Source organism: Telmatherina bonti, assembly GCF_933228915.1.
Source record: "Telmatherina bonti genome assembly, chromosome: 3".
In the NCBI taxonomy this organism is placed as follows: domain Eukaryota; kingdom Metazoa; phylum Chordata; class Actinopteri; order Atheriniformes; family Telmatherinidae; genus Telmatherina; species Telmatherina bonti.
The window spans coordinates 30,574,423-30,601,896 of NC_136621.1; the positions used below are offsets into that span (position 1 = coordinate 30,574,423).

The window sequence follows — 27,474 nt, forward strand, 5'->3', positions numbered from 1 at the left end:
CCATCACTGAGTGCTGTCACTGTAATAGGGGCCATGAATGAATACCAGGTGCTCTTAAGAGGCAGAACAGTGTTGTTTACATGGAAGGACCACCGCTGCCTATTGCTTTGGTAGATAAAATCAATAAATTGGAACCATCTAACTTCTTAAAGCACCTATATTCAGGAATAAGAAAAAAAAAAGTTGTGTTTGGGGCCTCTGGATTTATTTGCTGATTAGATTGACAAGCTTCTTTTTGATAATGCATGGGAATACCTTAAATTCATGCGAATTGATCTATTTTATAAGCATGCTAAGTCATTTTCCATTGTGACAAAACCAAGTTAGTCTGTCACAATTAGGATCTTGCCACAGGATATAATGACCAGTTATGATTGTTACTGGTAGCTTATAAAATGATAAATTGGTGGTAGTGAAATGACAATGCCTAAACAATCTTCACATGTTCAGCAGTTACCTTCACAGGAAAGTTAAGGTTGATCTGAGTGAAGACATTGGACATGTTTATATATATATTTATAACTGTCTTTGTTTTCTTTTCTTGTTTTTTTCTGCTTGTAGCACTGGAGAAGATAAACCAGGATGGTAACACATTGTTCATAACCTTCGCTTTGACAAAGGCCACTGCAACCTCACACTCTTCTCCTTAACACTGACGACCATTCCGCAGCCATGTCTAACATAAACAATGCGCTTTGCATTGAAAATGGACAGAACGCAGACGTGTCTCTCTTACAAAAGGATAACCTTCAGGATGGTGGATTAAGCCAGCTTTTGGATTATAATGCAGAAATGGAAAGGTACAGGTCTTTTGCAAACTTTTACAAAACCAATGGGGCATTTCCACAGACTGCTAAAATTGCCCGTATCACAACGCCCATTTTTCCCAGTGCCAGAATTGGTATGTCCCCTTGGAACTGTGATAACGCCATGCTCTGGGGAAGGAAATCAGCGGCAATAAACCCTAATAGGACCAGCATGCATAGAAATGACTCCCAGAGGCCGGGGAAGCCTGGCGTGCCGCCAGAGACGCTGCAAATGGCAAATAATAATTTCCTCTCTACCTTATCCCCCGAACACTGCAGACCTTTAGCAGGAGAATGCATGAACAAGCTGAAATGCGGCGCTGCTGAAGCAGAGATAATGAATCTCCCAGAACGCGTTGGAACTTTTTCCGCTATTCCGGCTTTAGGGGGCATCTCATTACCTCCCGGGGTCATCGTCATGACAGCCCTTCACTCCCCCGCAGCCTCAGCAGCCGTTACAGACAGTGCGTTTCAAATTGCCAATCTGGCAGACTGCCCACAGAATAATTCCTCAGCATCCAGTGGAAACCCAGCAAAGAAGAAAAGGAAAAGGTGTGGGGTGTGTGCACCCTGCAGGCGGCTAATCAACTGTGGTGTGTGCAGCAGTTGTCGGAACCGCAAAACAGGCCACCAGATCTGCAAATTTAGGAAATGTGAAGAGCTGAAGAAGAAGCCAGGCTCGTCGCTGGAGGTGAGAAACAGAGCTTTGCTTCTCCTTCTTTTGTTATTATCCCCTTGCACTCCAAAGCATTAACCTTTTCATCCAGTCACGTTCTAAGCCCTTGAAAATTGTTTCCATGCCCACCCATGCCTGAACATCCCCCCGGTTTCTCAAATCTGCCTACCCGCCTAGCCTAATTGGCAGTAATTAGGGGTGTTTGTGCGGAGAGCAAGCTGAGCTTGGCTCAGACACCCCTAATTGCTGCCAGTCAGGCTGGGGCTGGAAGGCATCCGAACAACCCCGAGCTTGGCTCCGCTCCAAGCGGGGCTGGGAAATGGTTTTCAGCAGAGAGCCATCTCTCTCTGCACCCGGTCATTTTAACCAATTATGGAAACCGTCTCTGGATGGGGAGAATCAATATCCCACAAAGCCTCAGCCTCCGACCACCAAGAGACGGTGAGAGTTATGGCAGAGCTGCTGTCGGCGTTTTTTTTTTTTTAAACACCCCCAAGTTTTGTGTGTGTAAGCCAGTTCAGCACACAAACTGATCTCTTCCCACAGACTGTGTAACAAGTGATAATGCTTATTGGGGAAATAAAGTCATTTCGCATTATATTTCTGTTGTTATGGATCAGTTTGGAGCATGAGGCATACAGGAGGGATAAGAAGGAAAAAAAAAAAAGTTTGCATCTCATAGGAAAAAACAAACATTGAGCCGTGGCTTTGCCTTAAAATTGTCAAGAGGCTTCTTGAAGACACAATCAGAGGGAGGGAATTCTTTATAAGGTTCATTTTAATTGACTTATTTACCAGTTTACATGTTATTATCAAGGGCAAAGGCTAAATCTAAATGTTCATGTAGAAATATGGCTCTCTCTTCCATTAGATTTTGTACTTTCTCCCTGGTTAACATGAGGCTGGAAGGATGTGTTTCCAGCAAATGCAACCTGAGGCCCAGATAATTTGCTCATTAATTAAAAGATTACACAGAGAGGAAAACTGGGTTAATTATAAAGTATTACCTAATCTACTTCTGGATAAACTCCGTGTGTGGATTTATTTGTTAACTATAAATTAAATATGTCCGCTTGCTTGATTCATATTTGCATCTGTGCTCAGATTGAGTTTTCCTAAATGTTCTCTTGTGAAGACAAATTTTTATAAGGGATTTTTTTGTTTGCAGCTTTATGGACTGCCTACTGCTCCAACCTCTATTCAGACATCAGGTTGCAAAGTGAAGATTCAAGCTAAACCTAAAAGCCAATTTCCTTTAGTTTTGTGTGATGTAGTATGACGTAACGTTACTATTATTTAGTTACGTCATTCTCATAATTTACATCCTTAAGCTACTACATACTTCAACTGGTGTGGGGTGGTGGGGTTGGGTTTGTTGGGCTGTATATATCTGTGCTAGCTGAACAGCATGCCAGTCATTTTTAAGGTTTTTAATTTCCATTTATTAAGTTTTAATGATGTTTTTTTTTAAATCTTTTTTTGAATGGTAAACTATAAAAAGCTATTCTACTTTAAATCTGAAACACAATTCAGAAACAACATTTGAGCCATTATTACTCACCTGAGCACTTAAAGTTAGCAAATCATTCGAAACAGAGGTTTTGTAAACAAACCCACACAGCTTTGCTTAAATCCAAGTAAAGAAATCGAAATTTCTTTCAGAATGTATTAATTTGTTTTGATGAATTGCTTTTTTTATATTGTCTGTGTTCATTCCAATATCGTCCTATTAGAACCAACGGTGGAAATAAAGGGATTCGGTTATGACACTGAGCCATTCCACACCTATTTGAGGGACAAACAATCAAAGATCAAGCATTTGTGCAAGAACAAGCATGATTTTATTTTTAAAAATGAAGATACAATCACAACACATTGTTGGTGTCACTTTTTTAAAAGGAATATTACTAACAGAAATGACTAACTAAAGTAAAAATGAAATTTACTTTATCACCATACAATCAAAATACACAGAGTGCGAACATTTCATTTACAACCTGCTGTAGCTGACAGTGAGTATTGGAACTAATCACATGTCACTTGTGAACGTTGTGGAAAAACACTGCTGTTGGTTTCACAGCTTGATATAAGGCATTTTGGAGGCTTTATTAGTTGTGAACCGAAAGCGAACACTGCAGATGTGTCCATTTCATGTCCCAACAGGTGTCTCAAACAGGTGTCCAGGAAGCTGGACGGACATTTATAATCTGTAGATTGGATGTTTTCCAAAAGTGAGCCTTTTACAAAGAAGGGTAGAATTAGCAAGGGTGTGCAGCCCCCCGAAACAAATCCACACTTGTTTTTAAAAGCTCTTTTACTGACTTCAGCAGTTCGTAGTATGGAGTTCTTCTGCCGTAATAGTTATTTTTGACTCTGCATCTGTAATTATAGTTGCACCATGTGCTGCAAAAAAGCATTCAAGTTTAAATGTTTGTTAGAGGTGCGAAGTTTCTGTGTAGACTTTGGGAGACTATTCATGTGTTCATTAGTCTGGAGTTAATGTGCATATGTCTCTGTCACTGGGACGATGGTGCTAGCTGTGCCTTAATTGTCATGTATGAGGGATCAGGTGCTGCAGGAAATGTGGAAGTAATAGTTACTGAACCATCATCGTGTTTAGACGTAAAAATGATGGCATATGTGCAGATTCACATGTGAACAGTCTTGCATACTGTCTGCTACCTTTCCCACTCCCACACACAGAGACGTAGACAAACACACCGTCATAAACAGCTGCACACAAGAGCCGAGCGTACCTTTCGTCTTGGAGGAAATGATAAGCTTCTGGCAGCCAGTGAGATTTGGCTGTCAGTGTTTTCCACATGGGAATCACCCTGAACTAATTATATCTTAAGCAGCGGTGGAAAATGCAAATCAGAATTTTACTCACACCCCTGAAATCGGAGAGCCAATTTAATCTAATACCCCCTTTAATTTAGTGCGTTAATGCAAGGCCCTCGAGAATTGCCCCGTGTCACTGCTGTGCTGTTGTGCAGCAGCTTCAGCTCTGTCGCCGAGCTGCTCTCAGGCTCCAGGATGGATTAGTCTGGCAGAGGAATCTCATCTAACCTAACATTTCCTGAGCAGTTACCTCTGCATAGCTTGAGCTTGAATGGCTCAAAGGTCCTCCATTAACATTCAAATGCAGCACCCGCACGAGGACAAGGTGTGTGTTTTCTTCTTTGTTTACTTCATGTGCTTACGACAAATGAAGCTGAATTTAGGCAAAAAGACTCAAAGAAAGGGATTATGGATAAAGAAAACTTTAGAAATAAAGTCAGTTAAAAAAATACAGGTAATTTTTGTGTACAGTTTGTGTTTTTTATATATGGAAAGGAAAGAAAGTTACCGACATACCGAACAGACTTTTTCTAATATTTTCTACAGTGTTTTTGGACTGATTATCAGTCATGATTATTATATAACTAGAGAAAATATTTTAGGTATGTCTTGTTCTTGTGTTTTGGTTTTTATTTTGGTTTATTATTTACTTTTTTTTCCTTTCTGAGGAATAATTTCAGTATCAAACAAGTGACTGATTCTTAGTTTTGCCGCAGATGTTTTTTCAGCTGAATTTAGGTCTTTAGGATATCCAGTATAGCATTTTTATTATTTACTTTTTGCTTTTGCTTTTTGCTGTGCTCAAGCTGTGGACAGTTTGAAGGAGAAACCATAAACATCTGAGCACCACTGTCATTGCAGGTACCAGTGAAAATCATTCATAGTATGGATTTTAAACATGATTAAAACAAAATAATCATGCAAAGATTCTTATATAAGGAATATATACGTGTGCCAAAGTGGTAAAAACCTTATTAGCAAATAGTATTTAACTTCATACACTGGTCAGAGCAGGGAGGGAAGTTGAGAGTATCATTTGTAATTGCGCTGCTGTACATTTCCTAAAAAATTAATGCAACAAAAACAAAGGTGGAATTTAGTTTTTTTATTTATTTTTTTCTAGAACATGCTTGTGAATGACTCAGCAGTGGAAATCTTTGCATCAGGAATCTAATGCTAACAGACAGATGTCGAAAACAACATCCTCCTCTATCACGCTGCTGAATAAGAACATGGCATCTCCATGATTTCAAGTGCTTGTTCACTGAGTTAGTGAGTATATTGATGGGAACTTGAACATCGTTTCTTATATTGCACTCAGAATGCTGCAAAGACAAAGTAAATTATTTGAAAAAAAAAAAAAAGAAAAACATCAAATGAAGCTTCGGTTTGCGCGTCATATGAAGATTGCACAGAAAGCAGGAAAAGGGCAAAGGAAGATCCAGCTGAACAGATTCCTCTTTCAATTAACAAATGTCAAAGGCCAGCTTCAAGTCATGAGTAGAAAATCACCATCCTAATGTAGGGGTGGCGTGTTCTTTCTCTGTCGCTTTCTACTCTTTGTTCAGTGTTAATATGACTACATGAAATGGTTGTGATTAAAAGGTGGCGTGGCTGTCTAGAAACCTTTGCTATCGTGATAAAAAAAAAACAAAAAACAAAAAAAACAAGGCCCCAAGTGGTAGAGACGCAGGACCTTGAGGAAAATAGCCTGGATTCAGTCCCTCTAATGAGAGTGGGGGAGCCAAATAAGCAACGGCAGCCAGGTCTAATTTGTTTTAGGTGTGCTCAGAATAGATAAGGACAAATCTGTGGCCTTCACCCCCTCCCCCAAACCTTTGCCTCCCTGGAGATAACACTGAGTGCTCCCAGTCAATCTGCAGGCTAAGGAGAGGGGGTAAAGAATAAATACAGAAAATAGAGAAGAAAAGCCTGAGGGACATGTGGCCTTTAGATCTGCAGATCTCTAACTTTCTGGATTTATTCAAGCTTAAAAATTGCAGATTAATTTGCTCGCAGAGGTCTGGGGGAGCGTAGAAAAAAAAAAAAAAAAAAGAAGGAAAAATTAAGGCATACACTGCCGCACATCTCAACCTAAAGGGCAACGGTAAGCTCCTGTCAAGACAATGGGATTTTGCCATCTGAACCACAATGCAGACCGCTTAATTATACACATCCTCCCTGCAAGCTGCCCTCAGATACTTAAGAGCCGAGGCCCCCTTAGTCAGTGTCATGCCCTTTTTCCCCTAGACTGGTCGTGCCATGTAGATTTTCTGTCAGCTTCCATTTGCGCTGAATAGCTGTCCTCCTTAGGCTGCTGCTGTGCTCAGGAAGGCACAGCTGCACGCCACTGTTAAAGAATTCATCGTCTTTGCCACCGCCGCCAATTAAGGCCAAAGCGTAATTGGAGGCGTCTGGACGATGCCCTTACATTATGTGGTCTGTCGCCTCCTCTGCCCCTGTTTGATTTAACATCCGTGGTTCAGTGGTAAGAGAGAACTCATTGTCAGTGTCTTCATTGTAGCACAAAGAGAGCCAGGGATGGGGCGTAGAAAGCAGCCCAGTGGAAGGTGGACAGCGTAAAAGAGCAGGTGCGGCAGGACGTTAATGTGTGGCACTTTAAATTTTAAAGAGATGAGAATAAATTATTGATGCTGACTCTGGCTGAGAACTTAAAAGGTATCTCGTCATTACCGAGATCCTGGATGAAAAAGCGTGAGAGTAAAGTCCTTGGTATTTGTGACAAGGTGTTGTTCAAGTCTGATGGTGATTTCCAGTTATTTTCCTTCTGTGATTTTTAAAAATCTTTTTCAATGATTGAGGTAACTTAAAACAAGTCGATGTTCTTGAGATGTTCCTCTCCTCTTCATACCTTCTTTTTTGGAAGTTTTGGACTTTCCTTTTGGATGGTCAGATTATCGGTACCACGACTAAAAAGGGTCCCTCTACCTGTTTTAGCAGAATTTGGACTGGGCACAAACACATCTGTTTAAAGTATTTATGTAGTATGCAAAAATGTTGACTAGTCTCTTGCCTTAATCTTTGCATAAATGTAAAGAGTTGCATCATTGTCAGTATGTTAGTAAAAATGTCGATTCACGCATCTGTTGTGTGAGAGATTAGTTATTAGAGGAGCTAATGGAGCGGGAAGCATACAGATAATATATATATATATATATATATATATATATATATATATATATATATATATATATATATATATATATAGATAGATAGATAGATAGATAGATAGATAGATAGATAGATAGATAGATAGATAGATAGATAGATAGATACTCATTTTAAGTGTGCTTACTACAAAGAGTGGTTTCTTATTGGAGGCCTCTGGATAATGCCTGCATGTGGATGGTCTGTCTGAGAAGTTTCTAAGAAGGGAAAATCAGAAGTGTCCAACTAAAAAAAACCAAACAAATATACAACAAGGCATGATAAGATGTAGATTCAAAGGGAATGGGGAAATGATGAACTGGCAGGAAAAAAAGGAAAGTAAATAGAAGATGCAGGATACAAGAGTGGATAATGAACTGATTAAACGCAGGTGTGGAGGAATTAGACAACTGAACACAGGTGTGAGCCAGAAGCAGACAGTAATCCTCGCAAAACTGCACAAAGCTGGAAGAATTCCATGTCAACCAGGAAGTAAACTGAGATGCAATGCATTTAAATAAGCCCAGAAACCAGAGAATAAAGTCCAGATAAGAGAAAGAAACAAACACACAACCATGCTGGGTGACATTAGCTGAAAACTTTCAGGAAATCCGCATTACGCACAAATATGTGCTTGTTAGAACTACTGGTTTTAATGACAGCTGTGGGATTTTCATAGGACAAAGCATGATGTGTAGATACTTTCTGTCATTTGAAGACATGTTTCTACAGAAGATGCATCTAGCTGAAGATAAGCTGCACCGATGTTCTGCCTGTTTCTACTTTTATTTATCAGATCTTCTACCATCCAAAAGTGGAACATTGTTTTGAATATCATTTTTCATTTAACACACCTGTCAGTCAAACATCTCTGCAAAATGAAAGAGGACAGTGGGGACAGCAACAAAATACACAAATGCTCTGAACATGCGACTTTGATTTCAGTACATCCACAGCTGTGGCAACAACTTTCGCTTTGTTTTTGCTCTGCAGCCAAATCTCAAAGAAAAGAAAGAATTGGTGTAACGGCTACTGTTGTCCATATGTCTGATAAATGGTAGTGGCACAATCCCTGGTTGGAAATTGTAAGGTGGCAACTCATTTGTCACTTTTTTTTCTCTAAGTAAGTGTTTGCACCCAGCTGAAAACCAGTGAGATGTAAAAGTACATAGGAACTTGCAGGGAACACCTGAGTGTCAGATGTTTAGAACAAAACTTTAACAGCACGTTTCCAGTGAACAAGGTAAAGAAAGGATTCTTGCAGCACAACTTTTCACACTTTATTGTAAAATGTAATATTCTGCTGACTATACTAATCAGTAAAACTGAAAAAAGTTGTGTGAACATCCCATTCTGTGATGATAGAGTCCTTCTACGTCTATCAATAATGTAACGTATCATTTGGTTATAACAGTGAAACCAAACAGGAAGAAATTAAATGACAACTACAAGGCAGCTAACATGAAAATTAAGGTAGGATCGGAGATGTTTTCCAGGAGCATTTTATTATATTGTTAAAAATCCCATTCACACCTTGATTGCAGCCTATTAATTAAATGCTCCGACACAAAAGTGAAAAAAGTCACCTGTGGAATGGACAGGGCTGAAAAAACACCGACCTGTTCCAAATGATTCAATGTCAAACTCAACTACCCCCCATACACACACACACACACACACACTTGCCCAACCCCTCTCTGAATGCCTCTCTTTATAGTCAAATGGCTCTCTCAGAGGCTTGTCGCACTTGTAAATGCAAAGAAGTGAGAACGAGAGCTCAGCTAGCTACCTTAGCATGCTGCATTGAAATACAGTGAACTATTGGGAACAAGCGTCACACGTTTCTGTGCTTGGAGCCATGGCTTCAGGGTGAAGTCTGAAGAAAGGGGTTTGGACTTTTAAATTGGGTATTTTCAAAATGTAGCTTGCTCAAACCTTTTTTTCTAGGATCTCCACACCTTTATCATGGAAAAGAATGGCATATAACTTTATCTCATTTATATCTATTATTTCATTCATCCTTCCCTGTTCTATACCTGTTTAGTCAAAGCCAGGGTTGCTGAGGGTCCTGAGTCCCAACTGCTATCAGGTTTATAACACAATACACCCTGAACAGGTTGTCAGTCCCACATGTGCACCATGAGTCTGATATATATTAAATGAAAAGCAAACTGTGCTGACCTTTACTGCACTAAAACTAAAAGAATTCTTTTGTAACATGCTCGCTCAATGCTGTTTAGGGGAAAATTTCATGGTGTTGAAGACAAAGTCATCGCAACTCACTTTCAGTTGGATAGATAGATAATGTCTATGGGTTTAAATCCAGAAAATGACGGGTGGCTTTTGTGCCATTCAGCCAAGGAATGGTGATGTGAAAGTGAATTTGTGACTGACAATTTGTGAGAGAAATCGGTCAATGTGGTTTAAGCATCTCAGTTTCTGCAAGTCAAATCCTCACTTGCTGCCACCCCCTCTATTGTGGCTCTGCTCACGGATACATGAATATTTCATGGCGAGCATCTGACACCATGCCCAAAAAGATATTTTAATTTTTTTTTTTTTTTTCTGTCAGAGACCGTTGGGTTAGAGAGTGTCACAGAGGTGTGAAGTCAGCCTGTGGTCTCGAGGCAGTGGATGGGATTCATAATGCATCAGCTGATGACATCAGGTGGATTTTTTTCACAGCTCCTTTGTCCCCTTCAACCGATAAACCATTGAGCTTTTCAGTTTGTTGTCATTCCTTGAAAGATCCGTCTGAGGCATCCTGTTCTGGAAAAGAATAATTTTAACCTGTTCAGAGCAAAAGCTGTGTTTTGAGAGAAAAATCCTAGTTTCTTCATTTGATCATTGTAGAGCTGGAATTACTTAGCAAGGGAGAAGTCTGCTGGGATGAATTCTGTTTTAAATGCTACCCTTAACAGGTACCGTTTCACATTAGAGGTGGGTGATACTGCGAGATTTAGTATTGATAAAAAAGCAAATAAAAAAAGGGCAGGTATCGCCAATACAAATAACCGTATCCATACTTTTAAAGAGGCAAGGCATGTTTATTTGTATAGCACAGTTCAAAGACAGGGTAATTCAAAGTACTTTGCAGAGATACTAAAACATTAGAAAATTATGTTGTATCCCTTTCGGCTTGTCCCTCTGAAGGCGTCGCCATAGCAAATCATCGATTGGGTGAATTGGGACATATTTTATGCCGGATGCCCTTCCTGAAGCAAAACATTAGAAACTAAGAAAGATCATTTAAAATGAAAAATGAGTGAAAAAGGAAACAAAAATAAAACTGAATATGAATATCAAAATGCAAAGGGATTAATCTGTAATATTAATGCATTAATTTTTTAACACATGAACAACAAAGTTTTGACATATACCTTAAAAGCCCAAATTTGGCCTTATTTCAGCAAGAAAAGCTTATTTAGGGTATTTAGGTGTGTTGTCACAGCTGTAAATATACCATAATCCACCAAAAACAACTGTGTCTTCCCTAATTATGAAGTTTCCGACAGTTTTCTATATATATTCAATAGTATTTGTTGAGATCAATACCAACATTGGTGTCACTGTTTGGACACCAATGTTGGTGATTAATGATTAATATTGCATCAGTACCTTGCTGGCTAATAATTTAGCCAATAAAGCAGTTTTAATTGGGATATTCGTACATTTCTGTTTCCAGAAAACAGCTTCACATTTAAAGTGCAGTAGATATAAATCCTCTTTGAAATCTAAACCATCTTACCTGCATGTTTAATGGTCAGTTGAACTGAGATCAGAAGCAAAGTTTGAAAAAGAGAAGAAAACTGATATAAATGGCCTGAAACAAACACAACATGCTGTAGGCTTCATGCTGGGTTAAACCCCTTTTTAAATCTTAAACATTCTTTAAATGTCAGTTTTCTAGATTTAAGCTTGAAACACAAATAATTTTTGTTACATAAAAACTCCAAACTGCAACACTCACTTTGTTTGACAGCTACACACAGCAGGGATGGTATTTAATTTGATATATGGTCAGAGAATTCAAAAAGGTTGTATCATTAAATAAATAAATAACAGCATTGTCTCAACTTTCCTCCTCCACAGTTTTACCGATACAATAATTAACAGTAGCACCAACTCAGTTTTTTCTTAGTGTCTGAGCCATGTGAATGAAAGAAAATGCAAACATTTAACAATGCAGCTTTTGTATTTTTTCAATATTATTTAGAATTTCCTCAATTTTCACCCAATTTGTGCTTTGCATAACACAATGCAGCCATTAAAATAACTGAATGTTATTAGTAAAGGTTTTTTTTTTTTTTTTTTTTTTTTTTGTTAGCTTTTTATGGACAAAAAGACATTTAACAAAAAAAAAACCCTGCAGCCTAAGTCTCTAGTTTGTCCTTCCCAGATATAGTTAAAGGTTATGACATGTTCTCCAGGAGCATTTTTTTTACTATATTGCTTAAAATTCCCTTCACACCTCAATAGCAGCTAATTAATTAAATGCTCTAAAAAAATAACACCTGAGAATGAGACAGGACTTAAAAAACATCACATGATTTTTTAACCACCCCGTTCTAAATGTTGGTATAGTGATATCAAACTCATCAGCTATTTGTCCCTCCCCACCCCCCACATGCACTCTTAGGCTTGGAGCAGGAGTTGAAAAGCTATGAAGCAAGAGCAATAAATTGGCTAGCTTGGCTCATCCTTCTCTAAATGTAAAGCTGCAAATTTGTAATGATCTTCATAAAAAAGGAGGATAAAGTTATTTGGGTGGATCATTTTCACAGTTGTGACAAAGCATTCACATGGCAAAAATCAGCTTCTCTCACTGAGATATTGATTTGAAATGTACAAAATTTTTTTAACAATGATCTGGACCCCTGAAATTATTTCGGGACCCCTGTGGGGATCAGGAACACCCCAGTTTGGGAAAGGCTGTTTTAATCTGACACCCAGTATACGATTGTGCTGATCAGTAGGGCTGTGACTATATGCTTCTGTCCCAATTCAATTCGATTCTGATTTTTTGGGTGCCAATTGGATATAAATTGCGATTCTCACAATATCTTCTTTGATATTGCTAACATTTGTAGATTAAAAACAAAAAAAAAGTATCAAACTTTTTTTTAACGTCATTTTCCTTGATTTCAGTTAGAAAAAAAACACACAATAAGCCAGACCATCATTCTGCTGCTATAATGCCCAAGAAGACAAATGAAAAGATCAATAAAAACAATATAAATGACAAAAATTTTAATAATGGATTATATTTATTTGTTTGAAGAAAAAAAAAAAAAAGATTTTTTTTTAAACAAAAAATCAATTTTAAAATTGTGAAGCAAAAAAATCCCAATTTTTGATTTTTGATTTTCGATTTTCGATTTTTCGATTCGATTTTCCCACCCCTACTGATCAGAGCTCCCTCCACCCAGTAGCTTTGCTCCAAATGAGTGGAAGTGTGTGTGTGGTTGAAGCAGCAACAAGCAACAAGAAGCAGCGATCAGAGCAACCTAAGGAAAAGGTGGCAGGTAACTTATTTAGTCTCTGATGTTATCAGACACTTACTGGGTGTAAATAAAATATTATAGACATATGAACTATGAACAGTAGCAGGTTACAGTTTTGGCTACCCGATTAGACTTAAAACATTCAGGGCTGAAATCATGCGTATGGTGAAAAATGGATAAGCCTCCTTGTGTGGCTGATAGATTATCTGCACATTCAAATCTTGATCAGGACAGCAGACTGAAGGAAAAATACTTTATTTGTTGACCCACATAAACTCTCCCACGAGCCACTCATGCGTCAGGACCCTGTCTTTAGGAATTTGTGCTTTGGAGGCATGGTAATGGGGGTGTGGTGTGAAGAAAGAGATTTGGACTTTTGAATTGTGGATTTTCATACAGTTTGAACTGTTTATCCTGGATCTTCTACGGCATATCAACTTGTTTTATTAATGTTCTAGAGCTTCTTGTACAACTCAGAGGTTACAAAAGACCGTCTCCTGACATTAAGAAAAGCTATTCTCACTGTGGTAACTATATTTACTACTATATGTACAACTGAAACCTCACTAAGACTAAGGAGTTCTTCAAATCACTGATGGTTTAAGCTTCTTCCATACACCAGCAGTCTGTTTCACACAATTAAAGTAGGAGCCTGTGGAGTGCTTTGATACGTACAGTATATTGCAGCTGTAGCTTCCATTCTCAAAGGGAAATATCCCCCACATGGTTGCTCCCTCCGTCACCGTCACAGGTGTGTCTGAAGGAAGCAACAAGGAACATTAGGTAACATTAGTCTGAATGACTGAATGCCTTTAACAGACTGATGAAGTCATTAATGTTATGTCTGCGAAGGGCTGTAGTGTTTTTTTTTTTTAATGTTTTTTACACACACTCTAATTCACATCAGTGTCATGGGTTTTGTGGTCAGCTGATGGTGTTGGGCTGCTCCTGAGTTCGGCCTGCTGGCCTCGTCCAACTGGCATAGTCAGCATCAGCACGTTTTATTTAAAGATGCAGACATTGGGACAGGTTCACAATCACAGCATATTTATTTTTTACTATGTTACAAACTTTTGTCAGACTTATTGTGTTTTATATTTCGCCTACAGATCATTTATAATTAGGGATAAAAGAGTGCATTTCATTGGTTTTGAATGTAAATAAGACATGGTGGCATGTTGGCACCATAACCGTGTAACAACAGACAATTAAAAACTTCACCTTTACACAATTTCTATTCTTTTATTGTGACTGTATATCCATTGCAAGTGTTTTTGTTTTTGTCTTTCTTGTAAGACTAGGTCATCATAACAAACTGAAACGCATGCACCTCCTCTGCCTGCCTTGCTTGCTGTTCTTTATAAAATTGCCACAGCTAATAAATTGTGCATACTAATAAGGACGTGTTGGGAATGAAACAAGACACAAATTTTAAATAATAATTTTTGAGGTTGAGATCAGGGAAAGAATCTCTAACAGTTTTGAAATTGTGGCCAGGCAAATTTTTTAGCCCACAAAAAGAGGACATTTCACAATAAAAGAGAATGTATGGTCGCCCTACTTGATTAGTGTCAAATGGTAATGATTACAATTTCCCACCATGACCTTGATCATGTCAGAGAAGGTCAAAGGTGCAGTTATAGATTAAAAGAATGATATATTACTAATGGAAACAGGTTTATCTATACATTCATAGTCTTCTTTTCTCAGGCAAAGTTCTTTGTCACTCACTGAATTTTAAAAGCAGATTGGTTGGACTCCCAGTTACCTGAGTAAAATCAAACATTCAGTTTCAGCCATGTGTTGTTTTTTTCTAATCCTAACCTAAATATTATGTTGATTTACTGTGAATATGCAGAGCTTTGTGTATGGACCTCCTAAGTTTAAGGGCTCCCACACAGATGCTGAGAAATCTGTTCAATATAAGATGGCCCACTCCTGCTTTGCATTTCAATTTAACATTTCAGAGGACTGGCAGCATGTTTCCTTGCGTAGCCGTCACTTCGTTACACCCACATGGCTTCTCGTTGTGCTAGCTGGTGCCTTTTGCTGTTCAAACGGCTGCAACTTGGCTGAGAAATTTGGGATTTCCATACCAGATCCCTCAGGTATCTCACACTCAAATGCATGTCCTGTCCCCACTACCCTCCTCCTCCTTGTGCTACCCATCCTGAAACACCTGCTCTTCTCCCTGCACACGCCCAATTTCATAACAGCTTCATAACTACGAGGTTGAACTGAACAATCATAGACTATATGAATAAGGGACATTTTGGAGGATATCTAAAACAATAATTCTTCATATTTGATAAAAGAACCGGATTCGGTAAGAGAAAAAAGATCATATAGAAAGAATCAGAAATTTTATCCAACACAGACACCGTTTGCCTGTGTGCTTAAATATGGACTGTGTGATGACAGTGACACAAGATTATGGAAGTATTTCTTTATTTTTTTATGCTTTTTTTTTTAGTTGCATGACCTGTTTAACCAAAATGTCATGACCACAAGCATTATTTAAAAACTTTTTAAATAAAGTTTTAACTATTTTTAAAGTGTCCTCAGTGAGACAAAACATAGTATACTACCAAGTAACTTTATTAGCTACATTTGCATATTGTAATGTTGTCTAGATGGCAATCTAAAAAGGTATTCTGGTTTTGCACAGAAACAATGGGAAACGGTCAGAAGTCTGCAACTAAATTATATATATATATATATATATATATATATATATATATATATATATAGAGAGAGAGAGAGAGAGAGAGAGAGAGAGAGATAGATATATATAGATATATGTTTATATTTTATACAACACAGGTTAGGGTTTGCATGCTGCCTCTCATGGTTTTAGAATTAAAATTTGTCTCCGCAGACGCTATAGCGTCTAGAAGAACATTAGCAGACACCTACTTTTTTGAAGCCAGAAAGAGATTGAAATTTTTTTGGTTAAATATTGAGAGATAACACATCCCATCTGTTGTTTTGCTGTTGACTGGCAGGAGTAGATTTTAAAGGGAAAACAACCAAAATATATTGGAAGTGAAGATTTTACTAATATGAATTGTAATAAGATTCTGCGATGGAAATGAATGGTGAGCATTATTTACCTTTAAGTAAGTACCTTTAAGTACCTTTAGGTATAAATAAATCACAGCTAACAGAGTTAATTTAATCCAATTCAGCTTTATTTGTGTAGCGCCACTTAACAACAATGTTATCTCAGGACACTTTAAGGGAAAATCTGTTTTAGCCAATTCATAATTAATAGCCTAGTTAAGGAAAACCAACTAACTGGATTGAAGTCAAGATTTGATGAAATTATAAGCCTTATCCTGTCCACGCTCAAGAAGGCAGTGGAAAGGACAAAATATCCCTTTTAAGAGATCTGTTATCCTATTTACTTTATCATTAGGAGACATGAATCAAGTAAATAAAAATATGTAAGATTACCTTACATGTAACATTTGTGATAGACCTTTTATTTATATAATGTAACGCCTGTTGTAAATGCTAAAGGGTGACATAAATGATAGCAAAGCACAACATTGTGCAAAAGTTTTAAGCCATCTTTTTTTTACCACCTGTATTTTGTTTCCAATCGGCCAGACCTTCATGTAGAGTTTTTGTATTAATTCTCTCGGCTTTTAGTAGGTCGGACATAGTTTTTCTTCCTTCTTAAAGCTGTGTAATCATTATTTTCCACTAGCAAGATCCTTCACAAATAGCTATTGGCTGAAAACTTGGAGGATCTTGACATGGTGTGCTGTTTGTCCTAAAAAGAATAAGTCCGGTAATATCTGGACATGAGGTGAACAACAGTAAAAGTCACATCCCTGAAGAACAAACTTCATATTAACGACAAACTTGTGTTCTTTAATGATGTATTACATAACTTTCTGACCTTAAATCTATGCCTTTCAGACTTGTTTGATGGACTGACATTAACCACGTGCATTTCTGCAGTCATACAGAAAATCAGTGGCTACAGGTCTACTGGAGTAAAGTGTCCTCTTCAGAGCTCGGACCTGAATAGTACTGAGGCAGGGAGGGATCATCTTGGAAGACAATGAAGCAAACAGGCAGCAACATCCAAAGATGAGCTTTAAACATCCTTTAAGAAGCCCAGAGAATTCATTCATTCATTATCCTAACCGCTTAGTCTGATTAAAGCTTGTTACATACTCCACGAGAAGCGAGAACTTTTTTCTTGTTCTCGAGGCTCCGAGAAGAAAATGACGTCATTTTGTTCTCGCGGACGTGTTTGAGGACAGTTCTTGACACACTGGGCTGGCAGAACTTTTTTCTTGAAGGGCTGCGAGAAGTATCGTGTGATTGGTTGGACATTGGAGGTGGGCGTCGTTAACACAGAGAAAGCATGAAGCGGAGTTGCTGCTTCCGCGTTTTTACTGTTGCCGGCAAATCGGATTGTTTTGATAAAACAGCTGATCGAGGTGGTGAGAAAGTACGAACATTTTTACATGTAGCATTAAAACACTCGGACCCAGCCGCGTGCACAACCCGCCCTGCCGCGGACGAAGTTCCTCATTAAATATGAAACTAGAAAAACAGAGCGGAGAGCGGAAACCTCCGCCAAGCACAATGTTAAAGAATCCTTTTTAAAAAATCCTGGATCCAAACGGTGATCCGGATCATCACCAAAATTTAATCAGTTCTTCATTCTTACATTCGCAGAAACTCTTGAAATATTTAAAAAAATCCATCCGTAACCTTTTAAGTTATCTTGAGCAAAAAGACGCCGGGGAAAACAACCTCCTCGGCGGAGGTAACAACCGGGTTCATCGCGCATAAAAGCAGACATCGCCCCCCGCAGTGATCCCTCCCCGCTGCAGACCTGCTTCTCGTGGAGTATGTATGGACCTGCCGAACAAGACGTTTTTTCTTGTTCTTGCAGCCTCAAGGACAAGAACTCAGTTCTTGCGTCTCGTGTAGTATGTAACAGGCTTAAGGGTCTCGGGGAAGCTGGAGCCTATCCCAGCAGTCTTTTGGGCGAAGGGCAGGGTACACCCTGGACAGCTTGCCAGTCCATCGCAGGGCCACACAGAGACAAACAACCGCTCATGCTCACTCCTATGGGCAATTTCAGAGTACCCAATTAACCTAACATGCATGTTGGACGGTGGGAGGAAACCGGAGTACCCGGAGAGAACCCACGCATACACGGTGAGAACATGCAAACTCCACACAGAAAGGCCATTGCCCAAACCTCGCCCCAGCTGAGGATCAAACCAGCGACCTTCTTGCTGTGAGGCAAGCCCAGAGAATGATTCCTGAAAAAGAAATTACAAAGAAAAGTAATCAACTACTGACTTTTGGGTTAGTTAGAACAGCACACACTCCTTTCTTGCCTTATACAGAGAGGGGTTTGGGGGCTGTAGCTCGAGAGGAAGAGGGGTCCTCTGCCAATTGGAAGGTCAGTGGTTCAATCGCTAGTTTCCCCAGTGCAAATAAAAGTGGCTTTGGCAAGATACTTAACCCCATTTTTATTCTAATGCATTCACCAGTGTGTGTCTCTGTGTGTGTGTGTGTGTGTGTGTGTTGTGTGCCTGCCAGAGGAAAAGCACTGCACCGTCTGAAAGACTATGAATGGGGCAAATGTACTTTGTTGTGTAAGAATGGGCAACAAGACTAAATAACCCCAAATGCCATTGCCGCCCACTGATATCCATTCATTCATGATGCATTTATGTTTACACATCTTGTATGTTTATATCCATACAGCAGAAGGGTAAACCTGTGCATTGAAAAAAAACACCCCAACATTTGGGTTTATTAAACTTGATGTAGAACACAGAAAGAGCTCATTTTAAACAATTTGTACGTCCTTTTCCTCCCATGGTTTCCATCAATAAAGACAAGATACTATAAATGAAATGTGAAATAAAAAGTAGAACAAGGCAAGATCTTATGCAAACAGTTTCAGATAGTATCTGTTTACACTTTGCATTGATTTCTTGACTAAAAATAATTTTTTCTTATTCCTATAATATCTAAACATAAAAAGAAATTGTGTCACTTGAAGCAGAGATCTGATACTGGATTACATCGCTGGCTTGACATCTCCCCCCCATCGGTGACATCACTGACTCAGCAGGTGTTTGGCTGTTGGCAGCTGATGAAAAATATCTGTTGTGACATCAGTGACTGAGCTTCAGCAGCTTTGTTCAACATAAGATTCACAGTATTTAATTTTTCTGGCTAACTCTTTCAATTTCCACAGCGACTTGTTCATCAGACTCATAAAAAGGCACATTGCTCTGCAGTCTTCGGACCACTGGGCTCAATCCATTTCACTGTTTTTTGAAAGGCTTTCTGATTGTTTGATCGCGAGAAGATTTTTTTTTTCTTTTTTTTTGTGAAACAACAGACGCTTGGCCCACCTCCCTGTAAATCCACTCCTATGGAGGACTAGTGAAATATACGTCCTGCAGGAATACTGCACTGTAATTACATTCCCTCATTAGCATACTGAGGCTTGGAGTCACACCGCACTCAGCCTCCAGCAGCACTTTGCCATATGGTCCGTCTGTGCTTCTCGGGCGATATTTGGCAAGAGTCTTACTAAAGGTCAAATATCAAGTCAGAGGACTGTGCCAGAATTGCATCTATGCTAATTGCTCCCTCTTTCTCTGCTTCCTCATCCATCTCTGGCTCCACTGCTCCTCTCCGTCTCCCACTCCCTCTTTTTCTTTCTCTCTGTCCTCACTCTCCTCCTCTGCAGCTGAAGTAAGTAATCTGCTTTAGGATGTTTCTGAGATGGAGATGGATTTGGTTTTCCTCCACTGCCCCTCAGCCTAATCTCCCCCCTGTGACCACCCCTCCTCTTCCAGGCAAAGCTCTTGAACAGGCTATCATACCCCCCACCACACACACACGTACACACACACACACACACACACACACACATGCATGCCCCAACACTATCCAATACACGCCTTGTCAGCAAAAAACTCCCAAATTCCTCATTACTCACAAACATCCGCAATACACTTAGCTTGATTTGCCTGAATGTGGGGCTACCGCGAGGCTGGACCTTGGTAGATGGTGCTTTAGTAATAAAGGGCTATCTCCTCACCAGTGGGTTAAGGTTCTTTTCGGTACATTTGTACCATGAGGCAAGAGTTGGTGAATACATGTGGTATTTAGAGGAAAGATATGCTGAAAGAAACACTCACTTTGTTCACTGTTAGAATTAGTAAGTGTGTGGATTAACAAATAAACAGATGAGCATACACATTCAGTGTTAACTTTGCTCTGTATTTTACTCCTAAAAAATATCCATGGTAATGTGCAGGTTATCTTAATAATTAATCTGCATTGTATCAGCTCAAGCCAGGGGTGGGAATCCTGCAGGTTTTCCATGTATCCCTAGTCCAGCACACCTGATTCAAATCAAATGGATCCAACAGCTTATCAAGATCTGCACAGTGAGTCATTCATTTGGATCTGGTGTGTTGGAACAGGGAGACATAGAAAGCTGTCAGGACGAGGGCCAAGGTTCCCCACCCCTGGCTTAAGCTGTCAGTAATGGAGTTAAATGACTGTCACAGCCAAAAGAATTCATGATAACAAAACTGACAATATTTCTGTTGCAGTTGTTTACTTTCTTTCTTTATTCAGGTCCATTAAAAAATAAATAAATAAATAAATGAAAAGAAAAACAATACAGTTAGTATTTTTTTTTATTATATTGGCAAATGAATGACACAAAATAGATGTTCAGGAAGGTGGAAAGAAGTTCTGTCCATAACTGAATGGATAATGAAAAACACATCCTAAAGCCTGAACATCTGCCATGTCACTTGAAACAACACAAACTTATGATTTCATCACATTGATCAAATACAGTCTGAAACAGGCAGAATGTAAACAGTATACATTGTAAAACTGTGATGACAACAATATAAAACAGGAAGTTCATGCAAATTTTAAGGTTGACTTCATCATGGCTTTTTAGCTTCTGCATGCAAATGGCTCCGCTGTGGACGTAATTGTTCACACACTTCCTTGTGTATTACGCTTGCTACCTGAACATCCCACTAGGGGTATATCTTAGGGAACTCAGACTGGATAGAGTTGCCAAATTTGTAGATGGTATTTCATTCATTCCTTCATTTTCCTAACCGCTTCGTCCAGTTAAGGGTCGCGGGGAAGCCGTTTAAATTGAGGGCACTTTACCTTGTCTTCGAACCTTTCCATTGTTCTGTTGATCCTGTAACTTTGTATCTGATCCAGCTTTATCACATCCGTTAAAGCTTCTAAACATATAGCTTTAAATTTTCAGGATTTTGCTCAAGCGATGTCTTAAACAAACACAGAATACATGAGGCAGCAATAATATTTGTCTGCCTAAATATTATTTTGAACTAAAAAGCACAGATTTGTAACAGTAATGTGGTTATTTAATTTCTGTCTTATTATTATCTCTAAACCTGCCGCTTATGAAGATGACCATTTCATATAATGACATTTTTCAGCTGTTAGTGTGTGCTTGGATTGTGTCTTTTTGTGTTTTGTTGTGATGCAAGATTGTGTGCAGCAGTGTGTGGATGCTTAAATGAGGTGGTCCGTGATAGCGGCCTTGGAGAAGTATCTTTTATAAATGGCACCGAGCAGCTAGGATACCAGTTGCAAGCTTCAAGATGAGATTTCAGCCCCCACCCACCAACATGGGTAGCTCTGCAGGTGATGGATTGCGATACCTTCCACATTTGAGCTTGGCAACGCCCCAATATTTCTGCAGAATAAAGTGACAGGCAATATATAACATATCAGTTAAGGCTGACTGCACCCCTGAAACCGCCCCATCCCCCACCATGGCCCACGCGTCACCACTGGAGTTTGGTTTTAAATGTTTAGCGTGCCATCAAATGTCATCCCTTCATCATGTCACAATGTATGTCTTCGCTTTTCGTAGTTTGCTTGTTTTAAGACCAAGTTGAAAACATTAAGTGCCATTGGCATTTTTTATTTAAATGTCTGTAAAGAAAAGTCAGAGGCATCGAATGGTTTGTGTTTGACAGTGATGATATATATTTATTTTGTTTACAGTTTGTCAGTCTAACTTGCTGTATGTTCTGATCATAAGGAGTGGCTTGGTTTCTGGTCTAACTAAATAAATAATGGGTATTGTCAGAGCAACATAGAGGGCATGTGTTATAATGAGCATTTTGAAACGCATCAACACTCCTACGGGCTGCTGTTGAACATGTATAGTCGCTTCCTGAAATTTCTGCCCTTCCTTCAGCCATTTTTCTTTCCATCCATCACATTGGACCATTCCTTTTTTTCCTGCTACAACACACCTTTTTCCTGGATGCTATGTCATCTGTAACTGTTTTCTTGATCAGAATTTTCTTCTTCTTTTTATTATCATTTTAAGATTTCCTAGAGAAAAAAGAAAAGAAGGAGAAGGTGGAATCTGTATCTGTAGCCAGAGGGGAAAAAAACAAAAAATCCTCATACAATTATGGTGAATTAAAAGTTTCATGATGTTGTGCGTTGCCTATGTGTGAGCCTTGCGAGTCAGTAAAGGAGGGGAGGGAAGGGGCCTCTGTGACAAGGCTGGCTGGGAGCAGAGAGCTGAGGGTTAGTGCCAGACATGTCTCATGAGAAACCGGGGCACATTTGCAATCACCCCGAGTTCAAAAGGGTAATTTATTCACAGTCTGTGGTTAAAGTGGGGCTGCTCAGAATGCCAGTGGGATTGTGCTGGAAAGCCGAGCAGCAGAGAGACATTATTTTCTTTTTTCTGTTATCTGCTGCTTTTTTTTCCCCCTTTATTTTCCTTCTCTTGTTTTTTCCCCCTCGTCGTCCTCTTCATCTCCCGTTGTTGTTTCTGCGAGCCCTGTGTGGCGTCTTTTAACACACGCCAGCGAGCATATTTCACTTTTACACTCATCCGCATTGACGTCCGGGTGCTGATTGAATTTTGAGGCGCTGCGGCGTCTGCCATTATCATCCTCATCGTCTTGAGTGGTTTATCTCTGGCCCCAGCTCCGTGTGACGCCAAGGCTGCAGGGAATTGAAAGGGCAGGGGTGGGCTTGGGGGGGGGGTTTGAAGACTTTTCATGCTTTTTTTTATTATTTCCGTGGCAAATATGGGGAGGATTGGACTTAACCTGGATCTTAAAGATTGCAGTTGGAGGTTTAAGTTGGCTGTGTATGAGCCTGGAGTCCTTTCGCTTTGATTATGATTCGCCCTCCTACTCTAGCTGATGCCGTCTTTCTACCACCTCTTCTCAATCAGCTGACAACGTGGCTTCAACATTAACTGCACCTGCCAGGCTCTGTTAGGATCACAGGGTGTCTTGGCAGCCCTAAGACCTCACACTGCTTCACCAGAATCAGCAGAGAATTATTCCACCACATGTCAGTTTTACTGTGCCGTTATCACAGAAGGAGACCGGCAGACACTTAGAATATCCTGCCTACTGTGGCGGTGTGTTGGGGTTAATTTGAGGTCTAGCGAAATTCTTCCTCCGACATTCAGTTCAGTACTCCGCTGGTGTGCATTCGTTGCCAGTGCAGGAAATGTTTTTTTCCTTGTGTGTCTTTGGAGCCGGGTTGTTATGTATGCTCTGCTGCAGAAGCACAGACGTTAATGCGAGGTTGAGCCGCTGCTACAGAGTCTTGACTTGAGGTAAAACCTTGGCATTGCTCCCGTGTCCCTGGTGTAATACTGTCAGCACTCGCCGTCTCCCTCTCGCTCTCTTTTTCCTCTTTGTTTCTCTGCCCTTGTTTCTTCTCCCCTCCCCACACCCTTTCACAGTCCTCCTGCCAGATGATGGAGTGATTTTGAAGCCGCATGCAGGTGGGGAAGTAGACAACGCAAAGCTGGCGCTAATTGAGCCGCCTTTGTGCTTGGTCACTGCTGTGTGCTGAGGCTATAGGACCCGGGAGTGAATCCAAGCAGCACTCAAGAGCCCCAGTGGATCGATAACGTGGGAACTTAACAAAACAGACATGCCAAGTGCCCTGATCAGGGTCATTATTGTCTCTGGTGAGCCACACTTCCACCAGGGATTGATCAATGGAGGAATATGGATCAAGATAAACATTCTCAACTCTACTTTTTCTCCTCCTTGCTTCAGCTCCCTGAGCATTGCGTTAGACAGACAGAGAGCTGGGCTTAAAGCCTGACGGTGTCCCAATGGATGTGCCATGTCCAAGTGCTGATGTGCATCCACAACATTAGACACACACACATTCTTTGCTCTTTATGTCTTAGTAGAAATAGTTGTTATGAAACTGACATACAGGGGTCTTTTTTAAGGAATGTATTGAGACTACCGCTCTCATTTTTTCTTATCTTTACATTTTTAGCACTTATTTTAACTTCTGCCACATGACCTTGTCCTTTTGTGCTTTCTGTTTACCGTCCACAACGATTCCAAATACCAAAATCACAGTTATTCTTGTTCAAATTAAATCAGCAGAGTGATTACCTCACTCAACCAATAAGTAGATCAGAGGCAATGGGGTTTTCAATGTCTTGCCCAAGGACATTTTGGCATGGGCACTAGAAAAGTCTCAAACCTCTGAGTCTGCATTCGGAAAACCTTTTTTTTTTCTCCTGGGCTTCAGATAGTAACAGATCATTTTTGCACTGTGGGTTGTGGGGTGGGAGTTTGAAAGGTTAGGTAAGCAACTGAGACCCTTTGTTATGTTCTTCATAGGACCCACTGCTACCCAGCTGCAAGAGGATGCTACTATGAGGGAGAGTTGTTGCCACATTGGATGACAATACAAAACTGAGGTTTAAAAAGGTGTCATGTGACAAATTAACATTCAGAAGAATGACCAAATGCAGGTATATCCAGCAGAAGCTTGCATTATAAGAGTATGAGCAGAGCTAATTACTTTTGTGGCAGCACAGTATACACTTTAACCCTTTAGTGTTAACAAATATGTACAAAAAAACTGCATTAAGAGAAGCAAAGTGGTGATCTGTTTGCATCTCTATGAGGTTCTTCGTTGTAATGTTGTAGGAGCCAGTGGTTTCAAAGAAATTTTCCCTCATGTAAATGACAAAAAAAAAAAAAAAAAAGTGTGTAGGACCAGTTCATATGGAGAATTCAAACTATTTGGACAGTTCACTTATCGACTTATTATCCAGTCCACATGCCTAATTGCACGCAAAATTAGCTCAAAGCATTGCATACGTTCAACTTCTTTTTGATAAAGACAAGACTCGCAGAAAGAAAGAAAGAAAAAGACAAAATCAGATGTGTGAGGACGTCTTGACATTTTAAGGCAGGATAGTATTTCATTTCATCCATGGTTTTAAATTGGTGATGATGGTATCCTGCTGCTCTGGACTCCTCCATTACTCACATGGAAGGATAATGGTAATTGCTTAATGTGGTGTGAAAATATGGTAAATGGTTCTTACAGACACAGAAAGAATGTATGCATCCAAAATAGGTGTGAGGATAATCCTGAGCCTGTGTATGTGCAGCTGACAGCTTCAGACTGTGTTTAGGAAGGCTAACTTAAAGCCACAGTGACCGTGCTATGCAGTAAACCAGTAATACATTTCCTCTTAACCTTACAAGTCATGCATCTTGGGGCTCAGGATGACTTGCTGTTCTTCATTGGATGTTATCAGCTTATTAAACTCAGTCAGATCTGGTTGATATAGGTTACTTGTTCCAAAGCAGGTTTTTTGCATTACAAAAACAAGTCAAACAATGTCTCATATATTCGCTGTATGGGTGGCACATTTACAGATCTGATGTGGTACACTTCTCTAATGACGTTTTTCTAATTATAACATTAAGATCATGTTAATGCTTTATCAATGTATGTTTGGTTTAAAAGCACATCATATACTATTCTATTATATAAAAGTAGATGTGTAATAGCTATAACTACGTGACTAACATAAATGAACAAGACATGAACAAATAATACATCTTTGCAACTCAGGAAAACCAATGCAGATTCATTTCATTTAACTATTTTCCGTTTTTTAAACATATATTTACAAATGCTTGGTAACTTTTAAATGATATTGTCAAAAAAAGATGCAAGGTACAACCACTACTACTAATACTACTACTACTACTGCTACTACTACTACTAGAAAAGCCGCTACTATGACTAATAATAATAATAAACAGAAAAAAAATCTACAATTTCATTTAAAAACCTGTTTGAACTATAACTTGAAAATAATCTTTATGTGAGGTCAACTATCTTTTCATCAGGTCAACAGCCTGCATAAGCTTGGTGAGCCGTTCTGGTGTTAAATCACTTATTAGCATGATTGTAAAGCGCTAACGGTGACGGTATTAAAATGTCAAATTACCCTCCACTGATTTTAGTTGTGATTATGCACCATTTCACCTCTGTCAACAGCTAACACAAAGAAAAAGGAGAAAAAATGTGCTAATTGGTCATGGGGATTGGTGGGAGACTCCAATATTTAATGTTTCTGACTTCCAAATGAGTTTCGGATCGAACAGGCTGTCACTTGCATGGAGGTTTTGGGGAGAAAGAGGAGGAGCAGCTGCTGGCGCAGGCTCAAATTGAAATGATGTACTGTTCCCCCTCACTGCAGCTCCAGCTCACAGTAATTAAATGCCTCATTGTTGCTTCTTGGGAATTTGTATTGAATATTTCATCCGGCGTAATGATTATTTGGGTGTGGGTGGGACATGGATGTAATCACCTTGGCTGGCTTTTTAATGAAATACTTGGTTTCGGGCCTGTACTTTACAGATTCTTTAAGTGCCCTTCTAGGTTTTTACTTAATTTCCATTCACTTTATAACTACTGTCATCCACCAGTCCACACATTATTAATTCTTCCAAATACACTTGTCTTTTTACTGAATAAAAATGTTTTGTTTTTTTTGTTTTTTTTTGGGGGGGGGTGGGAATTTCTTTGAGAGCACAGCATTACAATGACATGGACTTGAAACATAACCTTATTCAAATATATGTATATTTTTTGTCTCCTGCAGAGGACACCGGTCAACAACGGCGAGGCTTTTCGATGGTTCTTTTAGAAAGCTGAGCCATCTCCATCCATCCAGCAGTCAGAGAGCAGGTGGGACTCTTGACTTTGTGTTTGGAGCATTTTAACAGCTCACGGAAACTAAAGAGCCCAACCTTTTTTGGAGACGACGCAAGAAGAAAAAGTGGACAGTCCAAAATATAAAGAAAAAAACATAATAGTGTTGTTTTAACTCTGTAATTTTCTTTTTTCTGTGTAATTATTGTAACTTTTGACAGTATCATTATGTATATTTTTGGTGTCTATGAATGTGTTTTTAGTGTTTGTGGCTGTATGTTTACAGCCATTCCTGTGTAAAGGACCCCAACAGACAATCATACAATCACACTGAACCCGTAAAACAGGAGGCCACAAGGATCAATGATTTAACCAACAGCGTCACTGGAGCAATAATCTATTCTGCTGATTATTCTTCAAACTTTGTTTCTGTTAA

General features: G+C 39.4%; 1 protein-coding gene across 1 annotated transcript; it reads left to right on the forward strand.

Moving 5' to 3' along the window:
* Nucleotides 1-672: 672 nt before the first annotated feature.
* cxxc4 (CXXC finger 4) lies at nt 673-27,033 on the forward strand (the record flags this gene model as incomplete). Its single annotated transcript, XM_079261948.1, has 2 exons — nt 673-1,497; nt 26,989-27,033. The coding sequence occupies 2 exons, from the start codon at nt 673-675 to the stop codon at nt 27,031-27,033; spliced, it is 870 nt and encodes a 289-aa protein (XP_079118074.1).
* Between the last annotated feature and the right edge of the window lie 441 nt (nt 27,034-27,474).